Source organism: Mobula hypostoma, chromosome 18 (genome assembly GCF_963921235.1).
Source record: "Mobula hypostoma chromosome 18, sMobHyp1.1, whole genome shotgun sequence".
In the NCBI taxonomy this organism is placed as follows: domain Eukaryota; kingdom Metazoa; phylum Chordata; class Chondrichthyes; order Myliobatiformes; family Myliobatidae; genus Mobula; species Mobula hypostoma.
In genome coordinates this window covers 42350167-42374029 of record NC_086114.1, presented here as the reverse complement: position 1 = coordinate 42374029, position 23863 = coordinate 42350167, and the positions used below count along the sequence as shown (strand labels likewise).

The following is a 23863-nucleotide window of genomic DNA, read 5'->3' as shown; positions in this document are numbered from 1 at the left end:
ATTCCAGCTGTGCCAAACCAGTGTTTTATAATTTTTGCCATAACCTCCCTACACATAAAATCTGTACCCACATTAATGAAAACAAATATTTCATTTACCCTTACCACCACCTGATGCCTTCTTCGGGGATATGTATTTATGCCCCTCTATTCTTCAGAATGACACAGAGCACAATTCATAGATTTGTTACCTCATTGTGCCAGAGACCTGGGTTCAGTCCTGAAGTCTTATGCTGTCAATGTGGAGTTTGCATGTTCTTCCTGTAATCTCAGTGATTTTACTCTAGGCACTTCAGCTGCCTCTCACCTTCTATAGGTAGGTCAACTGCCACTGTAAATTGCCTCCTGTGTGTGGGTGAGTGGTAAAATCTGTAGGAAGTTGATAAGTCTGTGGGGAAATGGAAAAAAAAATGGGACTAATGTCTTTTTCAACCAGCCTTCCATATGGATCTTTGAAATATATTGCAGAAGTTCATGTGGACTACATCAGCCTTATTAACCTCATCAGTATATCATGATATCTGTTTCAAATTTCATCATATTGGACATACATAACCACACAGGACAAGATTATCTTTGATTAATCCCTGCCTTACTAGTGTAGATTACTCCTGTACCTCAGTTTCTTTTTCTGATAACTTCGCTGCCACTAACATTAGACTCACAGTGTTGTAATTACCTGGCTTTTCCCAACTGTCATTCTTGAATTAAAGTACCACATTTGCTTTTCTCCAATTATCTGGTGACTCACCTGTGACAAGTAAAGATTTAAAAATTCTCAGGCAGGACCCCAGTAATTTCTTTCCTTGCCTCACGCAGCAGCCTCTTTCCATTTATATATTCTAGAATTCACCACCCTCTTCCTCGAATTCTGTAACTACAAAAGCATTCTCCTGGTTGAAAATGGAGAAGAGTGTCCAGTAAAAACGTCACCTGCATCTTCTGGTATCAGCACAGATTGCCTTTTGGTCTCGAATAGTTATACTTTTATTCTTAATATATTTGTAAAGAGCTTTGGAATTTCCCCTAATCTTGACCCCCAGAGACCTATGCTCTCTTAATTTCCTTTTAAATATCCTTCCTTCCGTACTCTGGCTTCATTTAATTCCTCATGGATTAATGCTGAAATTTCATCCTTCACAAATCTGAATTATTCATAATCACAGGTATGTTAAATTTTCAAGCATTTCTTAAGGTAGTGTTCTCATTGCATCCTCAGTCAGCATGCATATTCTTTTGATCTCCCTCGATAATAATATTGACTCACTGTACCTCAAAACTTTCAAAATCCTTGGTTCTATTTTATTCTCCATTGCATTAATTGTTACAGTAGACAATAATTTTCCCTCCTTACAGACATAGAAGATCTCAGACTTTAACAGTTCTAGGAACCCAGTGTCCTAGTTGAACCTTTCACTTTCCATTGATCCCATCTCCCCCCCAATTCCACTTTGTCCTCTCTATCGCTTTCACTGCTTTAGGACATAGAACACAGAACACAGCACAGAAGCAGGCCTTTCGGCACACAGTGTTGTATAGAACTACTTAAACTAATGATGCCTAATTAGACTAATCATTTCTGCCTACACAATGTCTATATCTTCCATCATCTGCATATTCATGTGCATATTAAGAACCTCTTAAATGCTTCTGTTGTGATGGATATTCACTGGCCAGGGCCCAGGTGCCTTTTTGCCAAGCTTAGTTTTCTAACACAGCAGCTGACCCTTCCAGAGGTCAAAGAGTTGCTTTTGAGTAAGTTAAACTCCAAGCTTCCCTCCAGGGGAGGGAGGAGAAGATGGCAGCACACGCAGCGCGCGCGGCCTCTCCGGTGAAATGATATCGTATTTGTAAGTAGGGGCCGTGCACAATTCTGATTTAATGGAGACAGACGTGAAGAAGCACGGAGGAACATCTGGAGAAACTTCTGAAATGCCCGGTTCGCTGCTGCTGCTACTGTGTGATTGAGAATCTCCGGAGGGGAAGGCCCCAAATCCTCGGCTTTGCCTGTTGCTGGCGGCCGGGTTTGGGGTCAAAGCACTCGGCAGAGATGGTGCTCGGTGCTTGGTGTTGGAGGGCTGGTCGGAGGCTCGAAGTTTTCGGACGGACTGAGAGTTGGACTGTGGTCGGCTGCTTCTAGGATGCTGCATCAGCAAGTTTGCGGCACTGGAAGCTCATGGCAGGGAGAGTTTTCTTTCTTCTACCGACTGCGTGAGATGATGGGACCTTCGAGAGACTTTGAGACTTTTTTACTGTGCCCATGGTCTGTTCTTCATCAAATTATGGTATTGCTTGCACTGTTGTAACTATATGTTATAATTATGTGGTTGTTGTCAGTTTTTCAGTCTTGGTCTGTCTTGTGTTTAGTCATAGTCATACTTTATTGATCCCGGGGGAAATTGTTTTTTGTTACAGTTGCACCATAAATAATAAATAGTAATAGAACCATAAATAGTTAATCAACACACATCAAAGTTGCTGGTGAACACAGCAGGCCAAGCAGCATCTGTAGGAAGAGGTGCAGTCGACGTTTCAGGCCGAGACCCTTCGTCAGGACTAACTGAAGGAAGAGTAAGTAAGGGATTTGAAAGTTGGAGGGGGAGGGGGAGATCCAAAATGATAGGAGAAGACAGGAGGGGGAGGGATAGAGCCAAGAGCTGGACAGGTGCTAGGCAAAAGGGGATACGAGAGGATCATGGGACAGGAGGTCCGGGAAGAAAGACAAGGAGCGGGCGGGACCCAGAGGATGGGCAAGAGGTATATTCAGAGGGACAGAGGGAGAAAAAGGAGAGTGAGAGAAAGAATGTGTGCATAAAAATAAGTAACAGATGGGGTATGAGGGGGAGGTGGGGCCTTAGCGGAAGTTAGAGAAGTCGATGTTCATGCCATCGGGTTGGAGGCTACCCAGATGGAATATAAGGTGTTGTTCCTCCAACCTGAGTGTGGCTTCATCTTTACAGTAGAGGAGGCCATGGATAGACATGTCAGAATGAGAATGGGATGTGGAATTAAAATGTGTGGCCACTGGGAGATCCTGCTTTCTCTGGTGGACAGAGCGTAGATGTTCAGCAAAGCGGTCTCCCAGTCTGCGTCGGGTCTCGCCAATATATAAAAGGCCACATCAGGAGCACCGGACGCAGTATATCACCCCAGTCGACTCACAGGTGAAGTGTTGCCTCACCTGGAAGGACTGTTTGGGGCCCTGAATGGTGGTAAGGGAGGAAGTGTAAGGGCATGTGTAGCACTTGTTCCGCTTACACGGATAAGTGCCAGGAGGGAGATCAGTGGGGAGGGATGGGGGGGACGAATGGACAAGGGAGTTGTGTAGGGAGCGATCCCTGCGGAATGCAGAGGGGGGTGGAGGGAAAGATGTGCTTAGTGGTGGGATCCCGTTGGATCACCGACTTTATCCGCTCAGGGGATCTCCCATCCACTGCTACCAACCTTATAGTTCCCACACCCCGCACTTCTCGTTTCTACCTCCTACCCAAGATCCACAAACCTGCCTGTCCAGGTAGACCCATTGTTTCAGCTTGCTCCTACCCCACCGAACTCATTTCTGCATACCTCAACACTGTTTTATCACCCCTTGTTCAATCCGTTCCGACCTATGTTCGTGACACTTCTCACGCTCTTAAACTTTTCGATGATTTTAAGTTCCCTGGCCCCCACTGCTTTATTTTCACCATGGATGTCCAGTCCTTATATACTTCCATCCTTCATCAGGAAGGTCTCAAAGCTCTACGCTTCTTTTTGGATTCCAGACCTAATCAGTTCCCCTCTACCACCACCCTGCTCCGTCTAGCGGAATTAGTCCTTACTCTTAATAATTTCTCCTTTGGCTCCTCCCACTTCCTCCAAACTAAAGGTGTAGCTATGGGCACCCATATGGGTCCTAGCTATGCCTGCCTTTTTGTTGGGTTTGTGGAACAATCTATGTTCCATGCCTATTCTGGTATCTGTCCCCCACTTTTCCTTCGCTACATCGACGACTGCATTGGTGCTGCTTCCTGCACGCATGCAGAACTCGTTGACTTTATTAACTTTGCCTCCAACTTTCACCCTGCCCTCAAGTTTACCTGGTCCATTTCCGACACCTCCCTCCCCTTTCTAGATCTTTCTGTCTCTGTCTCTGGAGACAGCTTATCCACTGATGTCTACTATAAGCCTACTGACTCTCACAGCTATCTGGACTATTCCTCTTCTCACCCTGTCTCTTGCAAAAATGCCATCCCCTTCTCACAATTCGTCCATCTCCGCCGCATCTGCTCTCAGGATGAGGCTTTTCATTCTAGGACGAGGGAGATGTCTTCCTTTTTTAAAGAAAGGGGCTTCCCTTCCTCCACTATCAACTCTGCCCTTAAACGCATCTCCCCCATTTCACGTACATCTGCTCTCACTCCATCCTCCCGCCACCCCACTAGGAATAGGGTTCCCCTGGTCCTCACCTACCACCCCACCAGCCTCCGGGTCCAACATATTATTCTCCGTAACTTCCGCCACCTCCAACGGGATCCCACCACTAAGCACATCTTTCCCTCCCCCAGCTCTCTGCATTCCGCAGGGATCGCTCCCCACACAACTCCCTTGTCCATTCGTCCCCCCCATCCCTCCCCACTGATCTCCCTCCTGGCACTTATCCATGTAAGCGGAACAAGTGCTACACATACCATTACACTTCCTCCCTTACCACCATTCAGGGCCCCAAACAGTCCTTCCAGGTGAGGCAACACTTCACCTGTGAGTCGACTGGGGTGATATACTGCGTCCGGTGCTCCCGAAGTGGCCTTTTATATATTGGCGAGACCCGACGCAGACTGGGAGACCGCTTTGCTGAACATCTATGCTCTGTCCGCCAGAGAAAGCAGGATCTCCCAGTGGCCACACATTTTAATTCCACATCCCATTCTCATTCTGACATGTCTATCCACGGCCTCCTCTACTGTAAAGATGAAGCCACACTCAGGTTGGAGGAACAACACCTTACATTCCGTCTGGGTAGCCTCCAACCTGATGGCATGAACATCGACTTCTCTAACTTCCGCTAAGGCCCCACCTCCCCCTCATACCCCATCTGTTACTTATTTTTATACACACATTCTTTCTCTCACTCTCCTTTTTCTCCCTCTGTCCCTCTGAATATACCTCTTGCCCATCCTCTGGGTCACCCCCCCCCCCGTCTTTCTTCCCGGACCTCCTGTCCCATGATCCTCTCGTATCCCCTTTTGCCTATCACCTGTCCAGCTCTTGGCTCTATCCCTCCCCCTCCTGTCTTCTCCTATCATTTTGGATCTCCCCCTCCCCCTCCAACTTTCAAATCCCTTACTCACTCTTCCTTCAGTTAGTCCGGACGAAGGGTCTCGGCCTGAAACGTCGACTGCACCTCTTCCTACAGATGCTGCTTGGCCTGCTGCGTTCACCAGCAACTTTGATGTGTGTTGATTGAATTTCCAGCATCTGCAGAATTCCTGTTGTTTGCCGTAAATAGTTAAATAGCTCTTCAAACCCTCCCTAAAGTTCTTCCTTCAGTCCTGACGAAGGGTTTTGGCCCAAAATGTCAACTAATCTTTTCAACTGATGCTGACTGACCTGCTGAGTTCCTCCAGCGCATTGTGAGTGTTCCTTTGACAACAGCATCTGCAGATTATTTTGTGTTTAGTATGTAAATTATGCCAGCAAATTATGAAATTAGTCCAGGTTTCTGTGATATCACACTGGAGGAACATTGTATCATTTCTTAATACATGCATTACTAAATTACAATAAAAGAGGACGTGTCCTCATAATCTAAAATCTAAACAGTGTTTTAACTACTTCGGTAGCTGAACTTATCTCCTCCTTGGTAGGGAGGGGGACTCAGGTAGTGGGTACTAGCAGCTAACCTGGCTGTGAAGGATAACGAGGGAAGTGATCTAGCCTTTGAAGAGTTGGTGTCTACAGTATAACCTCCTTTAGTGAGGGCACTCGTAGTTATCTACAATTTGTGTATTAGATAGGGTGTAAGATCTTCATTTGAGTCTAGAACTTCAGGGACAACAAATCCAATACAATTACACTGGAATATTTGCCTCTCCCACTGTTCATAGCAGCACTTTTTAGGCACACTGTGTAAAAAAGTAACTTGCCCCACATGTCTTCTTTGAACTTTTTCCACTCACCTTTTATGCATGCCCTTCCAGTATTAGACATTTCAATCCTGGGAAAAATGATACTGTCTTTATCTATACCTCTCATGCAACGTCCTGGTAACCCTCTTTTGCAGCTTCTCCAAATTTTCATTTCTTCCTATAATGGGGTGACCAGGATTGAATGCAAGAATCCATATGTGGCCTAGCCAGCCTTTTATAAATCTGCAGTATAACTCCCTGACTCTTGAACTCTACCTCAAAATCCCTCTGTACCTAATATCAACACTGTTACAGGTCCTGCCATTGCCTGTGTACTTTACATTTGATCTTCCAAAGTTCAATACTCCACAATTGGCCGGATCAAACTCCATCTGCCATTTCTCTGGCTATATCTGTAACTGACCTATATCCTGCTGCATCCTTTGGCAATCTTCTACACTGTCAACTATGTTACTAATCTTAATCCGATCTGCAAATTTACAAATAGCAGAAGTCTCAATATTCTCTCCAAAAGCTTTGCTACTGCTGACACAACACTAACATAATATCCAGGGTTATACTAGTTTTTTTTTTGAACAATGAAACAACATTTACTACTCTCCACTTCTACATGTATGCACTGCCACCGGAAGGCTATTGCAAGAGGGAAAAGGCAATTCCAGCCAAAGATGGAGACACAAATGGATGCCAGACAGCTGTGGCAGGGCTTGCACGTTGTCACCTCCTACAAGGCAAGAACAAATAACATAAATGGAAATGAAATATCACATCTTTATGAGCTTTCATCCACATTTTAAGAGGGTGAACAATGACATACCAGTGCAAGCCCCACAGCACCCAATGGTCTTTGATCTCAGTTTTCGAGGCCAATGTCAGAGCATCCTTTTGGAAGGGTGAACCCTCACATGGCATCAGGCCCAGACAGTGTACTAGTCAAGTTTTAAAAACCAGCACTGACCAACTCGCTGGAGTGTTATTCATTTTTATTTATTTATTTAGAGATACAGGAAGGAATAGGCCCTTCAGACCCTTGAGACGCGCCATCTAGCAACCCCCCACAACCTAATCATGGGACAATTTACAATGACCAATTAACCTGTCCAATATGTCTTTGGACTGTGGAAGGAAACTGGAGGAGCTGGAGAAAACCCACGTATTTCATGGAGAGGATATACAGTACAGACTCCTTACAAAGGATGCTGGGATTGAACTCTGAACTCCAACGCCCCGAGCTGTCATAGCATTGCGCTAACTGCTATGCTACCATGGCAGCCAGGGACATCTTCAGGAAAGCAACGTCAGGTGAACTGGTGTTTCTCTTCATTGAAGCGTCTGTGGTGGAAAGAGTGAGAAGCTACAAGTTCCTAGATGCCAATACCTCAGAGGATCCATCATGAACACAGCACACAGATGTAACCATGAAGAAAATGCACCAATGTCTCTAGGTCTAAGAAGACTTTCAAGCTAGTGCGACGCCATTACAGAGCCAACAGCTGGATTTATTTCCCACTGTTGTCTGTAAGGAGTTTGCATATTCTCTCTGTGATTGTGTGGGTTTCCTCTGGGTGTCCGGGTTTCCTCCCAGGCTCTAAAGACGTACAGGTTGGTAGGTTAATTAGTCTCATGGGTGTAAGCTTGTTGGGCCAGAGGGACCTGTTACTGTGCTGTATCTCTAAACAAATAAATAGATAACGTTTGGCATATCATTGAAGACTCAAACAAACTTCTGCACTTACAGTGACTGACTGGTTGTATTTTGGCCAGGTATAGGAACTCCAATACAAGACTAATGCAAGAGACTACAGGGAGTAGAGGAGTCAACCCATTCCACCACAGATACAGCTTTCTCCACCACTGAATATATCTGCAAGAGGTGATACCTCAGGATGGAGACATCCATCATTAGGACCCACACCATCTGGGCCATGCCCTCTCCTCATTGCTGCCATCAGGAGTAAAGTACAGACAATAGACAATAGGTGCAGGAGTAGGCCATTCGGCCCTTTGAGCTAGCACCGCCATTCACTGTGCTCATAGCTGATCATCCACAATCAGTATCCCGTTCCTGCCTTCTCCCCATATCCCTTGGACTCCACCATCTTTAAGAGCTCTATCTAACTCTTTCTTGAAAGCATCCGGAGAATTGGCCTCCACTGCCTTCTGAGGCAGAGCATTCCACAGATCCACAACTCTCTGGGTGAAGAAGTTTTTCCTCAACTCCGTTCTAAATGGCCTACCCCTTATTCTTAAACTGTGGCCTCTGGTTCTGGACTCTCCCAATATCGGGAACATGTTTCCTGCCTCTAGCGTGTCCAATCCCTTAATAATCTTATATATTTCAATCAGATCCCCTCTCATCCTTCTAAATTCCAGTGTATACGAGCCCAGTCGCTCCAATCTTTCAACATATGACAGTCCCGCCATCCCGAGAATTAACCTCGTGAACCTACGCTGCACTCCCTCAATAGCAAGAATGTCCTTCCTCAAATTTGGAGACCAAAACTGCACACAATCCTCCAGGTATGGTCTCACCAGGGCCCTGTACAACTGCAGAAGGACCATTTTGCTCCTATACTCAACTCCTCTTGTTCTGAAGGCCAACATGCCATTAGCTTTCTTCACTGCCTGCTGTACCTGCCTGCTTAAGCTTTCTTTGCTGAAGAACCTGAATCCACACCCCAAAGTTCAACAACAGTTTCTTCCCCACTGCTATTCAGTTTCTTGAAATAACCAAAAGAACTTAATTTTACCTCGGACTATATGCCCTTCAACTTGCACTAATATTCTGTTTATTTTTGTTTATTTTGTTGCGTAAGATATGTATACTTTATGTTAGTGGAAGTTCATGTCATTTATGTTGCTGTGTTTGTAATGTACTGTGTTATTGCCGCAAGAAGTTAATTTTCATGGCATTTATATTCTGGGTATGTATACCTATGACAATAAACTTAAACCAGAATTTGAAGTAGAGAGGACACGAAGATATTGGTCACAGACATGGTAATCTTATCTTGTGTCTTAATGTACTTAAAGAGACATAACACTATTTCTTTAACTCAAAGTTCCCTAGCGTATTTGCATGCTCCACACTGATATTACTATCCTTCATGTACTTCTCCTTGGTAAATACTGACGTGAAGTACTCATTTAGGACCTTATCAACATTCCCTGCCTGGAACCACGTATGCTCCTTTATCCCTGAACAATCCTACCCTCTCCTTAGTTATCCTCTTACTCTTAATCCATGTAAAAAATGCCTTAGGATTCTCTTGAATTTTACTTGTCAAGGGCTTCACATGACCCCTCCACTCTCCTAATTACCTTCTTGAGGTCTTTTCTGGCTTTATGTACTATTAGGTGATTGGAGGATGACGAATATTATTCCTTTGTTCAAGAAAGGTAGTAGGGATAATCCTGGGAGTTACATACTATTGACTGTGGGCAAATTATCAGAGAAGATTCTTAGGGACAGGATTTACAAGCATTTGGGGAAGCATAGTTTGATTTGGGATAGACAGCTTGGCTTTGTGCATTAACAAGCAGGTGTATCTAATAAGGTGGCCACTAGTGCACATCTGAAAACTTACCAGTCATGCATTTGCATGCAAATAGGTGACAAACAGCAGGGGTCGCCACATCCTGCATTATACCAGTAGTCACAACACTGCAAACCGAAAAACAGCCCTCTACTACCACGCTTTGATTCCTTCCACCAAGTCAATTTAGTAAGTCCTACTGGCTAGCTTGCCCTGGATCCCATGTAAGCTAAGCTTCTGGAATAGTCTACGATACAGCACCTTCTCAAAAGACTTGTTAAAGTCCATAAAGAATCTGTCTATCACACTGTCCTCATCAACGTTGTACAAAGATGTAGCAGGACTTCCATGCTCTTATATTCTGTGCCCAGACTTCTGATGGCATATATTCTATCTGCCGTCTTTACCATCCGTCTAATTGGGCTGCCACCTGCAGTAATCTTTGGACCTATATGCCAAGCTTTGTTCATTCCCCAATGCTTCCCAAGGCCATATTATTCATGGTATATATCCTGCACTTATAGCATCTCTCTAACTGTGTCTCTTTACACTTATCAAGACTAAAGTTCACCAGCCATTGCACTGCCCTGCTTACCACCTGATGAATAACATTCTGCAGCTTAACACCATCCTCCTCGCTACAGCACCAATTTTTGTATCATCTACAGACGTATTAATCATATCCCATACATTCACTTCAAAATTGTAAATAATAAAGACAAGAAACTCTGCAGATGCTGGAAATCCAAAGTAACACACTCACACAAATTGCTGGAGGAACTCTGCAGGTCAGGCAGCATCTATGGAAATGAATAAACAGTCATTGTTTTGGGCCGAGACCCTTCTTCAAAACTGTAAAGGAAGGAGGAAAATGCCAGAATAAAAAGTTGCGGTGGAGGGGAAGGGGATAGCTAGAATGTGATAGGTGAAGCCAGGTGGGTAGGAAAGAAAAAGGGCTGGAGAGGAAGGAATCTAATAGGAGAGGAGAATAGAACATAGGAGAAAAGGAAGAAGAAGGGGACTCGGGGGCCCGATAGGCCATGGTGGGGAATAGAAGAAGACTGGACGAAACTTTTTTTTTACCGGAAGGGAAAATCGATATATATGCCATTAGGTTGGAGGCTACCCAAATGGAATATAAGGTGTTGCTCCTCAATCCTGAGGGTAGGCTCATCATGGCAGAAGAGGAGGCTATGGACTGACAAGTCAGAACGGGAATGGAAATGGGAATTAAGATGTTCGGCTTCTGGGAAATTCCACTTTTGGCAGATGGAGAGGAGGGGCTCAACATTTACAGTACATTTACATGTATATAATAAACAGTAAGGGACTCAACACCGATACCTGTTGACAACTTCCCATCACAAAAACAGCTCTCTCATCATTGCCCTCTGCCTCCTGTTAAGAAGTCAGCTCTGAATAAAATTTGAAAATTTGCTTTGGATCCTATGAACTCTAACCATTTCAAACAGCTTTACATGTGGAAACTTGGTGAACTCCATGTAAAGCACACCAGCTGCACATTGTTATCAATATATTTAGTTACCTTTTCTAAAAAGTCAATTAAATTAGACAAAATTTCCACCAACAACGTACTGAAATGACCTACAACTGCAACCCTATACCCTGTATACTCCTCAGTAATTTACCTATGTATCTGCTGCCCTATTGTCTACTGATTGTTGGGGGCTTTTAATCCAAGCAAAGTGATCATGCTTTTTATTCCTAAATTTTACCCATGTTGCCTCATTTGGAAAACATTCCAAGATATGCTTTCATTATTGTAACAATGATCTCCTTAATATTGCCAGCTCTCCCTTTAAAACCTGACATCCTAGAATGTTAGTTGTTGGACTCGCCCCTCTTTCAACCTTGTTTCTCTAACTGCAACAATATCATATTCACATTCTGATCAGTTCAGAGACACTAGAGACTGTAGATGCTGGAATCTGGAGCAACACTCAATAAACAGGAGGAACTCAGTGGGTCAGGCAGAATTTATTGAGGAAAATGGATATTAGACATTTTGCGTCAGGATATTTCACCTGCACTGCAATGCTCTTGGTTCACCTGCTTTACAGTCTGGTTCCTTCTACTATAACATGCAGCTTAACTTTCCGAAACTTTAGAAAGGACTTTGGGTCGCACATAGAGGCTGGTCAAGAAGTTTTAATCTTAAAGAAGTTTTATTAATACTAAATTGGATTCGAGATTTGCTTCACAGGAGAAGTCAGAGAGTGGTAGTAGGTGTTTTCTTTCCTGCGGCAGTATTCTGTGTAGATATGCTCAGTGGCGGGGAGGGCTTTATATTTGATGGACCGGGCTGTATCCACAACTTTTTGGAGTAATTTCTGTTCAAGGGCATTGGTGTTTCCATTCAATATAATCTCCACAGCACATCTATAGTTTTACATGACTTGCTGATTCTTTGCAAATTTCTAAGAAAGTAGTGACTCTGTCACTGATTTCTTCATAATGGCACTTAAATGTCAGATCCAGTATGGATCCTCTGAAATGATAATGCCAAGGAACTTAAAGTTGAGTGACCCTTTCCTCCTCTGATCTCCTGATGAAGACCGGCTCATGGACCTCCAGCTTCCTCCTCCTGAAGTTAATAATCAGCTCCAGGGTCTTGTTGTTGTGGCACCACTCAACCAGATTTTCAATCTCCCTCATCAAAGCCGATTCACCACCACTTTTGATTCGGCAAATAACAGTGGTATTGTGAGCTCCAGGTGGCACGGTGGAGGTATGTCTCTACCAAAGGTGCTGCAAAGTGCTCCTTCCCTCCACTAGCCTGTAGGTCACCCTTGGGCAAGGTGTAGCACCCCCGGTCAGGGTCACATGAAGCCATGGGAGCAGGTGGTGGATGGTCGTATGGTAGCTGGTGCATATCAAAAGTCCTGGTTATGTGACCACTGATGTCAGGCTGACATTCTCTGAACAGTATTGATAATAGCTGGGGTCACCCATCTTGTAAAGTCACTTCCCAGAAGAAGCCAATGGCAAATCATTTCTGTAGAAAAATTTGTCAAGGCCAATCATGGTCATGATCGCCTACGTCATATGACACAGCACATAATTATGATGATCACCATCATCAGCAAACTTAAATATGGCTTCAGAGCCGTGTTTAGCCTCACAGTTATAAATATAAAGTGAGTCGAGCAGAAGGCTAAGGACATAGCCTTGTGGTGTACCTGTGCTGATGGTAATTGTGAAGGAAATGTTATTGCCATTTCAAACTGGACTGGGATCTTCAAGTGAAGAAATCAAGTATCCAGATGCACAAAGGGGTATTGAGACCCAGGTCTTGAAGCTTATTGACTAGTTTTAATGGGATGATAGTATTGAATGCCCAAGTGTAGTCAATGAAGAGCATGCTGATGTATGCATCTTTGCAGTCCAGATGTTCCAGGGTTTGAGAGAAGAGCTAATGAAATGACATCTGCTGTTGACCTGATGTGATGGTAGTCAGATTAGAATGGATCAAAGGTGCTTCTCAATGAGAGTAAGTGCTACTGGATGATAGTCATTGAGGGAGGTTGTCACATTCTTCTTAGGCACCAATATAATTGAAGCCTCTTTGACACAATGAAAGGGGGTCATCAACAGTGCAATCATGCAGTGCCTACTCGGCAATAATCTGCTTACAGATGCCCAGTTTGGGTTCTATGAAAGCAACTCAGCTCCTGACATCATCACCTCCTCGGTCCAAACATGAACCAAAGAGCTAAATACCAGAAGTAAGGTGAGAGTGATAGCCCTTGATATCAAGGCAGCATTTGACCAAGATGCCCTCGGTAAAATGGAGTCAATGGGAATTAGGGAGGAAACATTCCACTGGTTGGAATCATACTTGACACAAAGGAAGATGGTTGTGGCGGTTGGAGGTCAATCATCTCATCCTCAGGACATCACTGCAGGAGTTCCTCAGGAAAGTATCCTAGACCCAACCATCTTCAGCTGCTTCATCAATGACCATCCTTCCGTCATAAGATCAGAAGTGGGGATGTTCACAGATGACTGCACAATGTTCTGCACCATTCATGACTCCTCAGATATTGAAGCAGTTCATACCCAAATGCAGCAGGACCTGGACAATATCCAGGCTTGGACTGACAAGTGGCAAGTAACATTCGAGCCATGTAAGTGCCAGGCAATGACCATCTCCAACAAGAGAGGCCCTAAACATCATCCCTTGACATTCAGTGGCATCACCATCACTGAATCCCCTATCTACATCTGGGGGGGGGGTTACCATTGACAGGAAACTGAACTGGTCTAGCCATATAAACACTGTGGCTACCAGAGCAGGTCAAAGACTAGGAATCCTGCGGCATGTAACTCACCTCCTGACTCCTCAGATCCTGTCCACCATCTACAAGGCTCAGGTCAGGAGTGTAATGGAATACTCGCCACTCGCCTGGATGAGTGCAGCTCCATCAACACTCAAGAAGCTCGACACCATCCAGAACAAGGCAGCCCACTTGATTGGTACCCCTTCCACGAGCTTCCAATCCCTCCACTACTGATGAACAGTTGCAGCAATGTGTACTACCTACAAGATGCATTGCAGCAACATACCAAAATTCCTAAGGCAGCACCTTCCAGATCCACGACCACTACCATCTAGAAGGACAAGAACAGCAGATACCTGGGAACATCACCACTTGGAAATCCCTCTCCAAGCCACTCACCATCCTGACTTGGAAACATATCGACGTTCCTTGATTGTCACAGGTCAAAATCATGGAATGCCCACCCTAACAGCAAAGTGGGTGTACCTACACCTCAGGGACTGCAGTGGTTCAAGAAGGCAGCTCATCACCACCTTCTCAAGAGCAACTAGGGATGGGCAATAAATGCTGGCTTAGCTGGCGATGCCCACATCCCATAAATGAATAGATTAAAAAAAAGCAGGTGGCTACTTCAGACTGCAGCAGTGAGAAGTTAAAGATATCAGTGAACACTCCTGCCAGTTGATCAGTGTAAGTCCTAGTATCCCATGTGGATGGATATTTTCAGTGTGTTTGCCCTCTTGATGAACACTCTCACATCGGCCTCAGAGACCGAAATCACAGAGTCATCAGGGGCTGTGGGAGTTTGTGAAGGTTCCTCCATGTTTTGACAGTCAAAGTGAGCATAAAAGGTAGTAATTTCATTTGGGAGTGAAACCTTGATGTTACCTACGTCACTTGGTTTCACTTTGTAGGAGGTGATAGCATTCAAGCCCTGCCAGAGCTGTTCAGCATCCTTCAGTGATTCAAGTTAGGTCTGGTATTGCCACTTTGCACATGAGATAGTTTCCCAGAGATTGTACCTGGATTTCTTGTATTTTACTTAACACCGGACCCGAATGCCACTGATCTGGTCCTCAGCAGATTGCAGATCTCTTGGCTCATCTGGGCTTCTGGTTGGGGAAGACTCTGAATGAACATCTAAGAGAAATTTGGATAGGTACATGGATGTGAAGAGTATGGAAGGCTATGGTCCAGGTGTGGGTTGATGAGGCTAGGCAGAATAACAATTCAGCATGCACTAGATGACTAGATGGGCCAAAGGGTCTATTTCTGTGTTATAGTGCTATATAACTGACTCTATAACTCCTCTCATACACCCTTAATGATATATTTTCAGAGAGATCTGTCTAAATCAACAAAAATAGAACATCTGAACTCACAAAATCTACTAACTTTCCTTTGCCCCACAATTTTCCTTTCCATTTTGACCTATTATCTGTTGCACAATACTACTTAAAATTCTTTTCAGTCTTTTCCGAGCAGACCAAATCCTTCTGAACCATCTATCCTGTCTATGCTGATCTGGTTCCTATCTATTTCAAACAGAACATGTTAAGTCTTCAAGGCGTTACTATCATATTCCTTTTGGTTACCTTACAGTGCCCAGTATACTGTACATTACCTTAAATTTGAACCCTTTTGCTTTTCCCAACCTCCAGCTACAAAGGGCCCTCATCTTGACATTACAGGCTTGTTTATCCATACCTTGCAAGAATGTTTCTTGAAATATACAATGCAGCTCATTGACCATCGGGTGCTATTCCCACCATCTTTTGTTGTTCAGTGGATAAATTTTACCTGGGTTTCATTTTGGGTGACCTTTTACATTAAATGTAATGTATTGTTTCAATATATCCTATTTCTTTTCCACATAGGTTCGGCAGACACATAGTGAGATGGTACAGACAAGGCTAAGTAGTTTGCATATCCAAAGTATTCCATTTAGTCGTGGAAACCCTTTAGTGCCTAAGAAAATTAAGTAAGTATTTCATCCACCTGTAGGCTATCTGTCATTAAGGTATCCCACTTGTTTTCTTGCCTGGACTGTTTTTGCCAATTGAAGTGTTAGTACACTCTATCCATAACATTGGGATTATAAACAAATTACAAGAAGAACAACATCACTGATGTCCAAAGAGTGTTTATAAAATTAATTTTGAAAATGAGAATTCATTCCCTACCCAAACGATGCAAACAAAGCCTGTATGTGACGAGGATTAGATCATTAAAGCATCATTGGGCTCTCTTCCAGGGAAGGTGGGACCTGTACAGAAGAGACGGTTTGCACCTGAACTGAAGGGGGACTAATAGCCCAGTGGGAAAGTTTGTAAATGATGCACGGTTGGGGATTAAGCTAGATTTGCAGAGGGGTGGGAACCAGTGTGCCAGAACAGATAGTGGAGTGGTTGTGGAGAGATATGTTGTTAAGCCTACCTACAAAGTCAGGAATCAAAAGGTTAAGCATGGTGGGACTAATGTTCTGAGCTGTGTACATTTCATTGCAAGGAGTACTGTAGGAAAGGTAGATCATCTTAGGGTGTGGATCGTTACGTGGAATTATGACATTGTAACCATTAGTTGCAGGAGGGTCATGACTGAGAGCTCCATGTGTTGGGCTTTCATTATTTTAGATGTGATAGAACAGGAGGGATTAAAGGGGAAGGAGTGGCGTTACTAGTCTGGGAAAATGTCATAGCGGTACTCAGGACTGAGCTCATCTAGTGAGGCTTTATGGTCAGAACGGAGGAATAAGAAAAGGATGCACATTAATGGGATTATGTTATAGAACACCCAACGATCTGTAGTCAGCACGACGCTATTACAGCTCGGGCCTCTCTGGAATTCGGAGCGCAATTCCGGCACCATTCTGTAAGGAGTTTCTGTAATTCCTCCCCATAGAATACGTGGGTTTTCTTCAGGTCCTCCAGATGTAGCAGGGAGGTTAATTGGTCATTGTAAATTGTAAAGTTAGGGTTAATTGGGTTTGTCAAGGGTTGTTGGGGCAGTGTGGCTTGAAGGGCCTGTACTGCTAAATAAATAAAAAAAATAGATTTTGTAGAGACATCGCAGACTGTTGTAAGAAACATAAGGTTGTGATAGTAGGCGATTTTAACTTTCCACACATTGACTGGGACTCCCATACAGTACATGCTGGATGGGAAAGAGTTTGTCTAATGTGCTTGGGAAAGTTTCCTTAATCAGTACGTAAAAGTCCCATCTAGAGAGAGTGCAATACTAGATCTCCTGTTAGGGAATGAGACAGGGCAGGTGACAAAAGTTGAGTAGGGGAACATTTTGCATCTAGAGATCACAATGCCATTAGGTTCAAGATAACTACAGAAAAGGACAGTTCTAGTCCTCAGGTTGAGATTCTAAATTGGAGAAAGGCCAATTTTGATGCCATCAGAAAGGATCTAGTAAGTGTAGATTGGGACAAGTTGTATTTTGGAGAAGGTGTACTAGGTAAGGAGGAGGCTTTCAAAGGTGAAATTTGAGAGTACAGGGTTTATATTTCCTGTCAGAATAAAAGGCAAGAATAAAAGCTTCAGGGAAATTGATTTTCAAGAGAAGACCAAGAAAAGGAAGGAGATGCATAGCAGGTAGCGGCAGGTTGGAGCAAATGAGGTACTTGAGGAGTATAACTTAAACTACTTAGAGTAGTTTAAATGGTCATTGTGTGTTCTTCATGCCAGATGTTGGAATCCTGGGAGACCTTTGGCTTGTACGGGAGAGTGAGGAGATTATTGATCAGAATTACAGGGAAATAGTCACGCTTAAGTTGCAGGAGGTGGGTAGCTGGGTAACCGTCAGGAGAAGAAATGGGAAGGCAAAATGGCAGTAAGCACAGAGCACCCCCGTGGCCTTTCTCTTCAATAATGAGTATACAGTTTTGGAGGATGACCTCCTACGGGACTGCCACAAAGACCAGGTTACTGGCACTGAACATGGGTGCATGCTGCAGAAGGGAAAGAGGAAGACGAGGGGAATGGTAGTGATAGGGGACTCAATAGTCAAAGGAACAGACAGGAAGTTCTGTGGATGTAAATAGGACACCCAGACAGTATGCTGCCTCCCAGATGCCAGAGTCGGGGACATCTCAGATCAAGTCCACAGCATTTTGGAGAGGGAGGGAGAGCAGCCAGATGTCCTAGGACACATTGGTAACCAATGACATAGGAAGGAAAAGCAATGAGGTCCTGAAGAGAGAATTTAGAGTGCTAGGCAGAAAGCTGAGAAGCAGGACCTCCAGGGTAGTAATTTATGGATTGCTACCTGTGTCTCGCACCAGTGAAGGTAGAAACAAGATGATATGGAAGATAATGTGCGGCTGAGAAGCAGGTGCAGGGGGCAGGGCTTCAGGTTCTTAGATCATTGGGATCTCTTCTGGGGGATGTATGGCCTGTACAAAAGGGACAGGTAGCACTTAAGCCTGAGGGGGGAATCAATATTCTCATGGGCAGGTCTGTTAGAGCTTTTGGGGAGGGTTTAAACTTATTTGGCAGGGGGATGGGAACCAGAGTGAAGGGACTCAGGACTGATGGTTACAAAAAAAAAGCAAAGTTAGTATGCAGTCAGACTGTCAGGAAGGGCAGGCAGGTGATAGGGCAAAATTGTAGCTAGCAGAGTGAATATCAGTGCATTTGGGATGCAGATCAAAAAGGGTAGCAAATACAGTACTCAAAGTGTTATACCTCAATGCATGGACTATAAGAAATAAGGTGGATGACCTTGTTGCACTTTTATAGATTGTTTGGTTATGATGGTGTGGCCATCACTGAATCATGGCTGAAGGATGCTTGTAGTTGGGAGTTGAATGTCCAAGGTTACACATTGTATTAGAGGGATAGGATGGTAGGCAGAGGGGGTGGTGTGGCTCTGCTGGTAAAGATTGGCATCAAATCATTGGAAAGATGTGACATTAGATCAGAAGATGTTGAATCCTTGTGGGTTCAATTAAGAAACTGCATGGGCAAAAGGACCCTGATGGCAGTTATATACAGGCCTCCCAAACAGTAGCTGGGACGTAGGCTACAGATCACAATGGAGAATAGAAAAGGCACATCTGAAGGGCAATGCTATGATAGTCATGGGAGATTTTAACGTGCAGGTAAATTGGGAAAATGAGGTTGGTAATGGATCCCAAGACTTTGAATTTGTTGAAAACCTGTGAGATGGCTTTTTAAAGCAGTTTGTCATTGAGCCTACTAGGGAATCAGCTAAATAGATTGGGTGTTATGTAATGAACCAGAGGCGACTGGGGAGCTTAAGGTAAAGGAACCCATAGGAGACAGTGATCACAATATGATTGAGTTCAACTTGAAATTTGATAGGGAGAAAGTAAAGTCTGACTCGCAGTATTTTAGTGGAATAAAAGAAATTACAGTGGTATGAGAGAGGAGTTGGCCAAGGTAAATTGGAAGGGGATGCTGGCAGGGAAGACAGCAGACCGGTAATGGCTTGAGTTTCTGGGAAAAATGAGGAAGGTGCAGGATAGATGTATTCCAAAAAGGAAGAAATTCTCACGTGGCAAAATAGTACAATTGTGGCTGACAGGGAAAGTCAAAGCTAATGTAAAAGCAAAAGAGAGGGGATGCAACCAAACAAAAATTAGTGGGAAGATAGAGGATTGGGTAGCTTTTAAAAACCCACAGAAGCAACTAAAAGAATCATTAGGAAGGAAAAGATGAAATATGAAAACAAGCTAGCAAATACTATCAAGGTAGATAGAAAAAGCTTTTTCAATATTAAAAATTAAAGAGAGATGAGAGTGGATATAGGACGCTAGAAAATGAGGCCAGATAAATAATAACGGGGACAAGGAGATGGCAGATGAACTAAATGAGTATTTTGCATCAGTCTTCACTGTGGAAGATACTAGCAGTGTTCCAGGCATTGAAGGGTGTGAGGGAAGAAAAGTGAGTGTAGTTACTACAACAAGGGAGAAGGTGCTCAAAAAACTGAATCACCTAAAGGTACATGACTCACCCAAACCAGATGAACTGCAACCTAGGGTTATGAAAGAGGCAGTGGTAGAGATTGTAGAGGCATTAGTAATGATTTTTCAAGAATCATTGAACTCTGGCATGGTTGCAGAGGACTGGAAAATTGCAGATGTCACTCCACTCTTTAAGAAAGGAGGGAGGCAGCAGAAAGGAAATTATAGACCAGTTAACCTGACCTTAGTGGTTGGGAAGATGTTGGAGTTAATTGTTAAGGATGAGGTTATGGAGTACTTGGCGACACAGGACAAGACAGGGCAAGTCAGCTTGGTTTTCTTAAGGGAAAATCTTGCTTGATGAACCTGTTGGAGTACTTTGAGGAGATTTCAAGTAAGATAGATAAAGGGGATGTGGCAGATGTTGGTTATTTGGATTTCCAGAAGGCAAGGTGGTGACAAGGTGCCACACATGAGGCTGCTTACCAAGTTAAGAGTCCGTGGTATTACAGGAAAGTTACTGGCTTATTTAGAGCATTGTCTGATTGGTGGAGGCAACGAGTGGGAATAAAAGGATCCTTTTCTGTTTGGCTGCCAGTGACTAGTGGTGTTCTGCAGGGGACGGTGTTGGGACCACTTATTTTTATACTGTATATCTATTGTTTAGATGATGGAATAGATGGCTTTGTTGCCAAGTTTGCAGATGATACGAAGATTGGTGGAGGAGCAGGTAGTGTTGAGGAAACAAGAAGGCTGCAGAAGGAGAATGGGCAGGAGAGTGGCAAATGAAATACAATGTTAGAAAATGCATGGTTGTGCACTTTGGTAGTAGAAATAAATGTGCTGACTATTTTCTAAACAGGCAGAAAATCCAAAAATCTGAGATGCAGAGGAATTTGGGAGTCCTTGTGCAGAACACCATAAAGATTACCTTGTAGGTTGAGTTGGTGGTGAGGAAGGCAAATGCAATGTTAGCATTCATTTCAAGAGGTCTAGAATATAGGAGCAGTATGTCATGCTGAGGGTTTATAAGGCACTAGTGAGGCACCTTGAGTATTGATATGCTGGCATTGGAGAGGGTTCAGAGGAGGTTCACAAGGATGATTCTGGGAATGAAAGGGTTATCATATGCGGAACGCTTGATGGCTCTGGGCCTGTACTCACTGGAATTTAGAAGGATGAGGGGGGATCTTATTGAAATGTTTTGAACGTTAAAAGTCTTAGACAGAGTAGATGTGGAAAGGAATTTTCCCATGGTGCGGGAGTTTAGGATGAGAGGGCACAGCCGCAGGATAAGACCATAAGACATTGAAGCAGAATTAGGCCATCAAGTCCGCTCTGCCATTCCATCATGGCAGATCCTGGATCCCACACAACCCCATACACCTGCCTTCTCACCATAACCTTTGATGCCCTGACCAATCAGGAAACTATCAATTTTTGCTTTAGATATACCCATGGTCTTGGCCTCCACAGCTGACTGTGGCAGAGCATTCCACAGTTTCACTACTCTCTGGCTAGAAAATTTTCCTCCTTAACTACATTCTGAAGGGTCGCCTCTCAAATTTGAGGTTGTGCCCTGTAGTACCGGACAACCCTACTATATGAAAAATCCTTTCCACATCCACCTTATCTAATCCTTTCAACATTCGGTAGGTTTTAATGAGATTCTACCCCCCGCCCCCCCCCCCCACCGCATTCTTCTAAATTCCAGTGAGTGGAAATCCAAAGCTGCCAAAGACTCCTCATATGTTAACCCTTCATTCCTGGAATCATCCTTGTGAACCTCCTCTTGTCTCTCCAATGACAACACAGCCTTTCTGAGATATAGGGCCCAAAACTCTTGACAGTACTCCAAGTGTGGCCTGACTAGTGTCTTATAAAGGATAGAGGAATGTCTATTTAAAACAGATGTATAGAGAAATTTCTTTAGTCAGATGGTGGTGAATTTGTGGAATTTGTTACTACAGGCAACTGTGGAGGCCAGGTCATTAGGTATATTTACGGTGGAGATTGATAGTTTCTTGATGGGCCACAGCATCAAAGGTTACGAAGAGAAGGGCAGGCAGTGGTGCTGAGGAGGGGAATAGTGTTATTTTGTAAACTCAACACGAAGAAACTCAAACTTCATCTCTTGCAAAGTGCCTAGGTATGCACAATCCAACATCTCGGGAACTGTGATATGTAGAATGTCCCAACTGCACCCACTCACTTCTTTGGATCTTTCTCTCCTACTACACAATCGAATGTCTTCTCGGGAACTGTGGTGTGCAGAATGATCAAACTTAATTTTACCTGTGCACAAGAACAATATGGCCCCTGTCTAGGTGATGCTGTTCTGAATTCTGGACAGAGAAATGCCATTTTTATACAGAATTGACCCGCAGTTACAGATATTGACCATTTGGTAAATTGTATATTTCTGAATTCCTTTCTTGCAAGATCCGTCATCATTCACAATACAGTTGTTAAAAATCAACAGAAACTACAGCTAACAACTGATAATACTTTGAAGTTAGTAAAGTGATTGTCACTTTGGTACTGTGTGTGGCTTGCATGTTTTCATTAAATTCTTGTCTCATCTTTAGTAAGCCAACATAGCTCTAGGAATCTGCTATGCAAGGGGAAGCTATGTTCTTCAGAGACCCTCTTCCCTGGGCTGTCTGCACTTTATCTGCAATCTGTCCTTGCCTGGACATTATGTAGACCCTTGTTTTGCTGCAACTGCCACACCATGAGTTTATCATGAAGCAGACGCCATCACCTCTGCCCATTTTTTTGATGCTGTAGTCTGGTCCATCTAGTGGATTGAGAATGCCTCAGTCTGGAGTGCCATGTCCAGAGCGCGTGAGATGTGCTATGTGTCAGGGAAACAGAGAACATAACAATCCCTGATGCAGCGATCTTGCTCTTAAATCCTTAATTTTGTTTTCCAATGACTGCACATTAGACAGGAGGATGCTAGGTAGCATTGGTCGTGTTCCACTTCTAGGTTCCATACCTGCATTTCTTGGAGTCCAGTTCACTGCGTTCTTCAGGCTCATCAGGAAATTGTGACATAACTAGTGCATTTAGAAAAAAATACCATGGAAGCTCTTGACAAACTCTGACCCATCTAAACCCCTTATACTAAGTAATTCAAGTCAATATTGGGAAAGTTAAAATTTAACTCTTCTGTAATCCTATTGCTCCTAAACCGTTCTGCAATTAGTTTACATAACTGTTCCTCTATTTCTCATTGACTATTGAGAAGCCTACAGTAAAAACAGAAGAAAGCTCCTCGCTTAGTTCAAGTGTCGACTCATATGGCCTCGTTGGATTCTCCCTATATAGCAGTGCAATTTCCTCCTTTTTTCACCTTCCTCTTGTCATGCCTGAAACTTCTTTATCCCAGAGCATTAAGCTGCCAGTCCTGCCCTTCACTCAATCATACCTCCATGATACAATGTCATAACTTTCCTTCCATCTCACTCAATATTAACTCTTCAATTCCTCCAAGGATCCATGCCCCTTGCTAATTTACATCTAAATATTCTAACGACATGCAGCTGTATCCTCAAACTCATTGTCATGTATGTAGTCTGATGACATATATTTTAAATACCCAACACTGTTTGCTTCCTTTGGTTCCCCCTGTTCTATCAATATGTTGTACTGAATGAGCAGGAATTTTCCGTTGATCAATATTGGAAAGACCAAATTCACAACAAACTGATCCTTAGCCATTGTTTCTAATTACCTGTCTTGCAACTGTATGCAGCTAAGCTGGACCACTCAGACCTTGTGTTTACACTTGAAATGAGCCCCTGACAGACTAACCCTTGCTGAAGGGTCTGAACAGCTGGTCTCTAGATAGTAGTTTTAAACTCAGTTTCCACTTTGGGATTTAAATTTAAGTAAATATTTACTTATTTACTTGCTAAGACTGAAGTTAAAATCGGTAAAGGAAATCAGGAACCGA

The 23863-nt window shown here is 43.6% G+C and overlaps 1 protein-coding gene across 2 annotated transcripts in view; it reads left to right on the top strand.

Annotated features, from left to right (window-relative positions):
- Positions 1-23863, top strand: part of LOC134358509 (protein FAM149B1-like) — a 125847-nt gene that overhangs the window by 59511 nt on the left and 42473 nt on the right. For both annotated transcript variants that reach the window (XM_063070804.1, XM_063070802.1), the window contains one exon: positions 15842-15945. In XM_063070804.1, coding sequence (XP_062926874.1) covers positions 15842-15945 — 104 coding nt within the window. The remainder of the gene's footprint in view (positions 1-15841; positions 15946-23863) is intronic.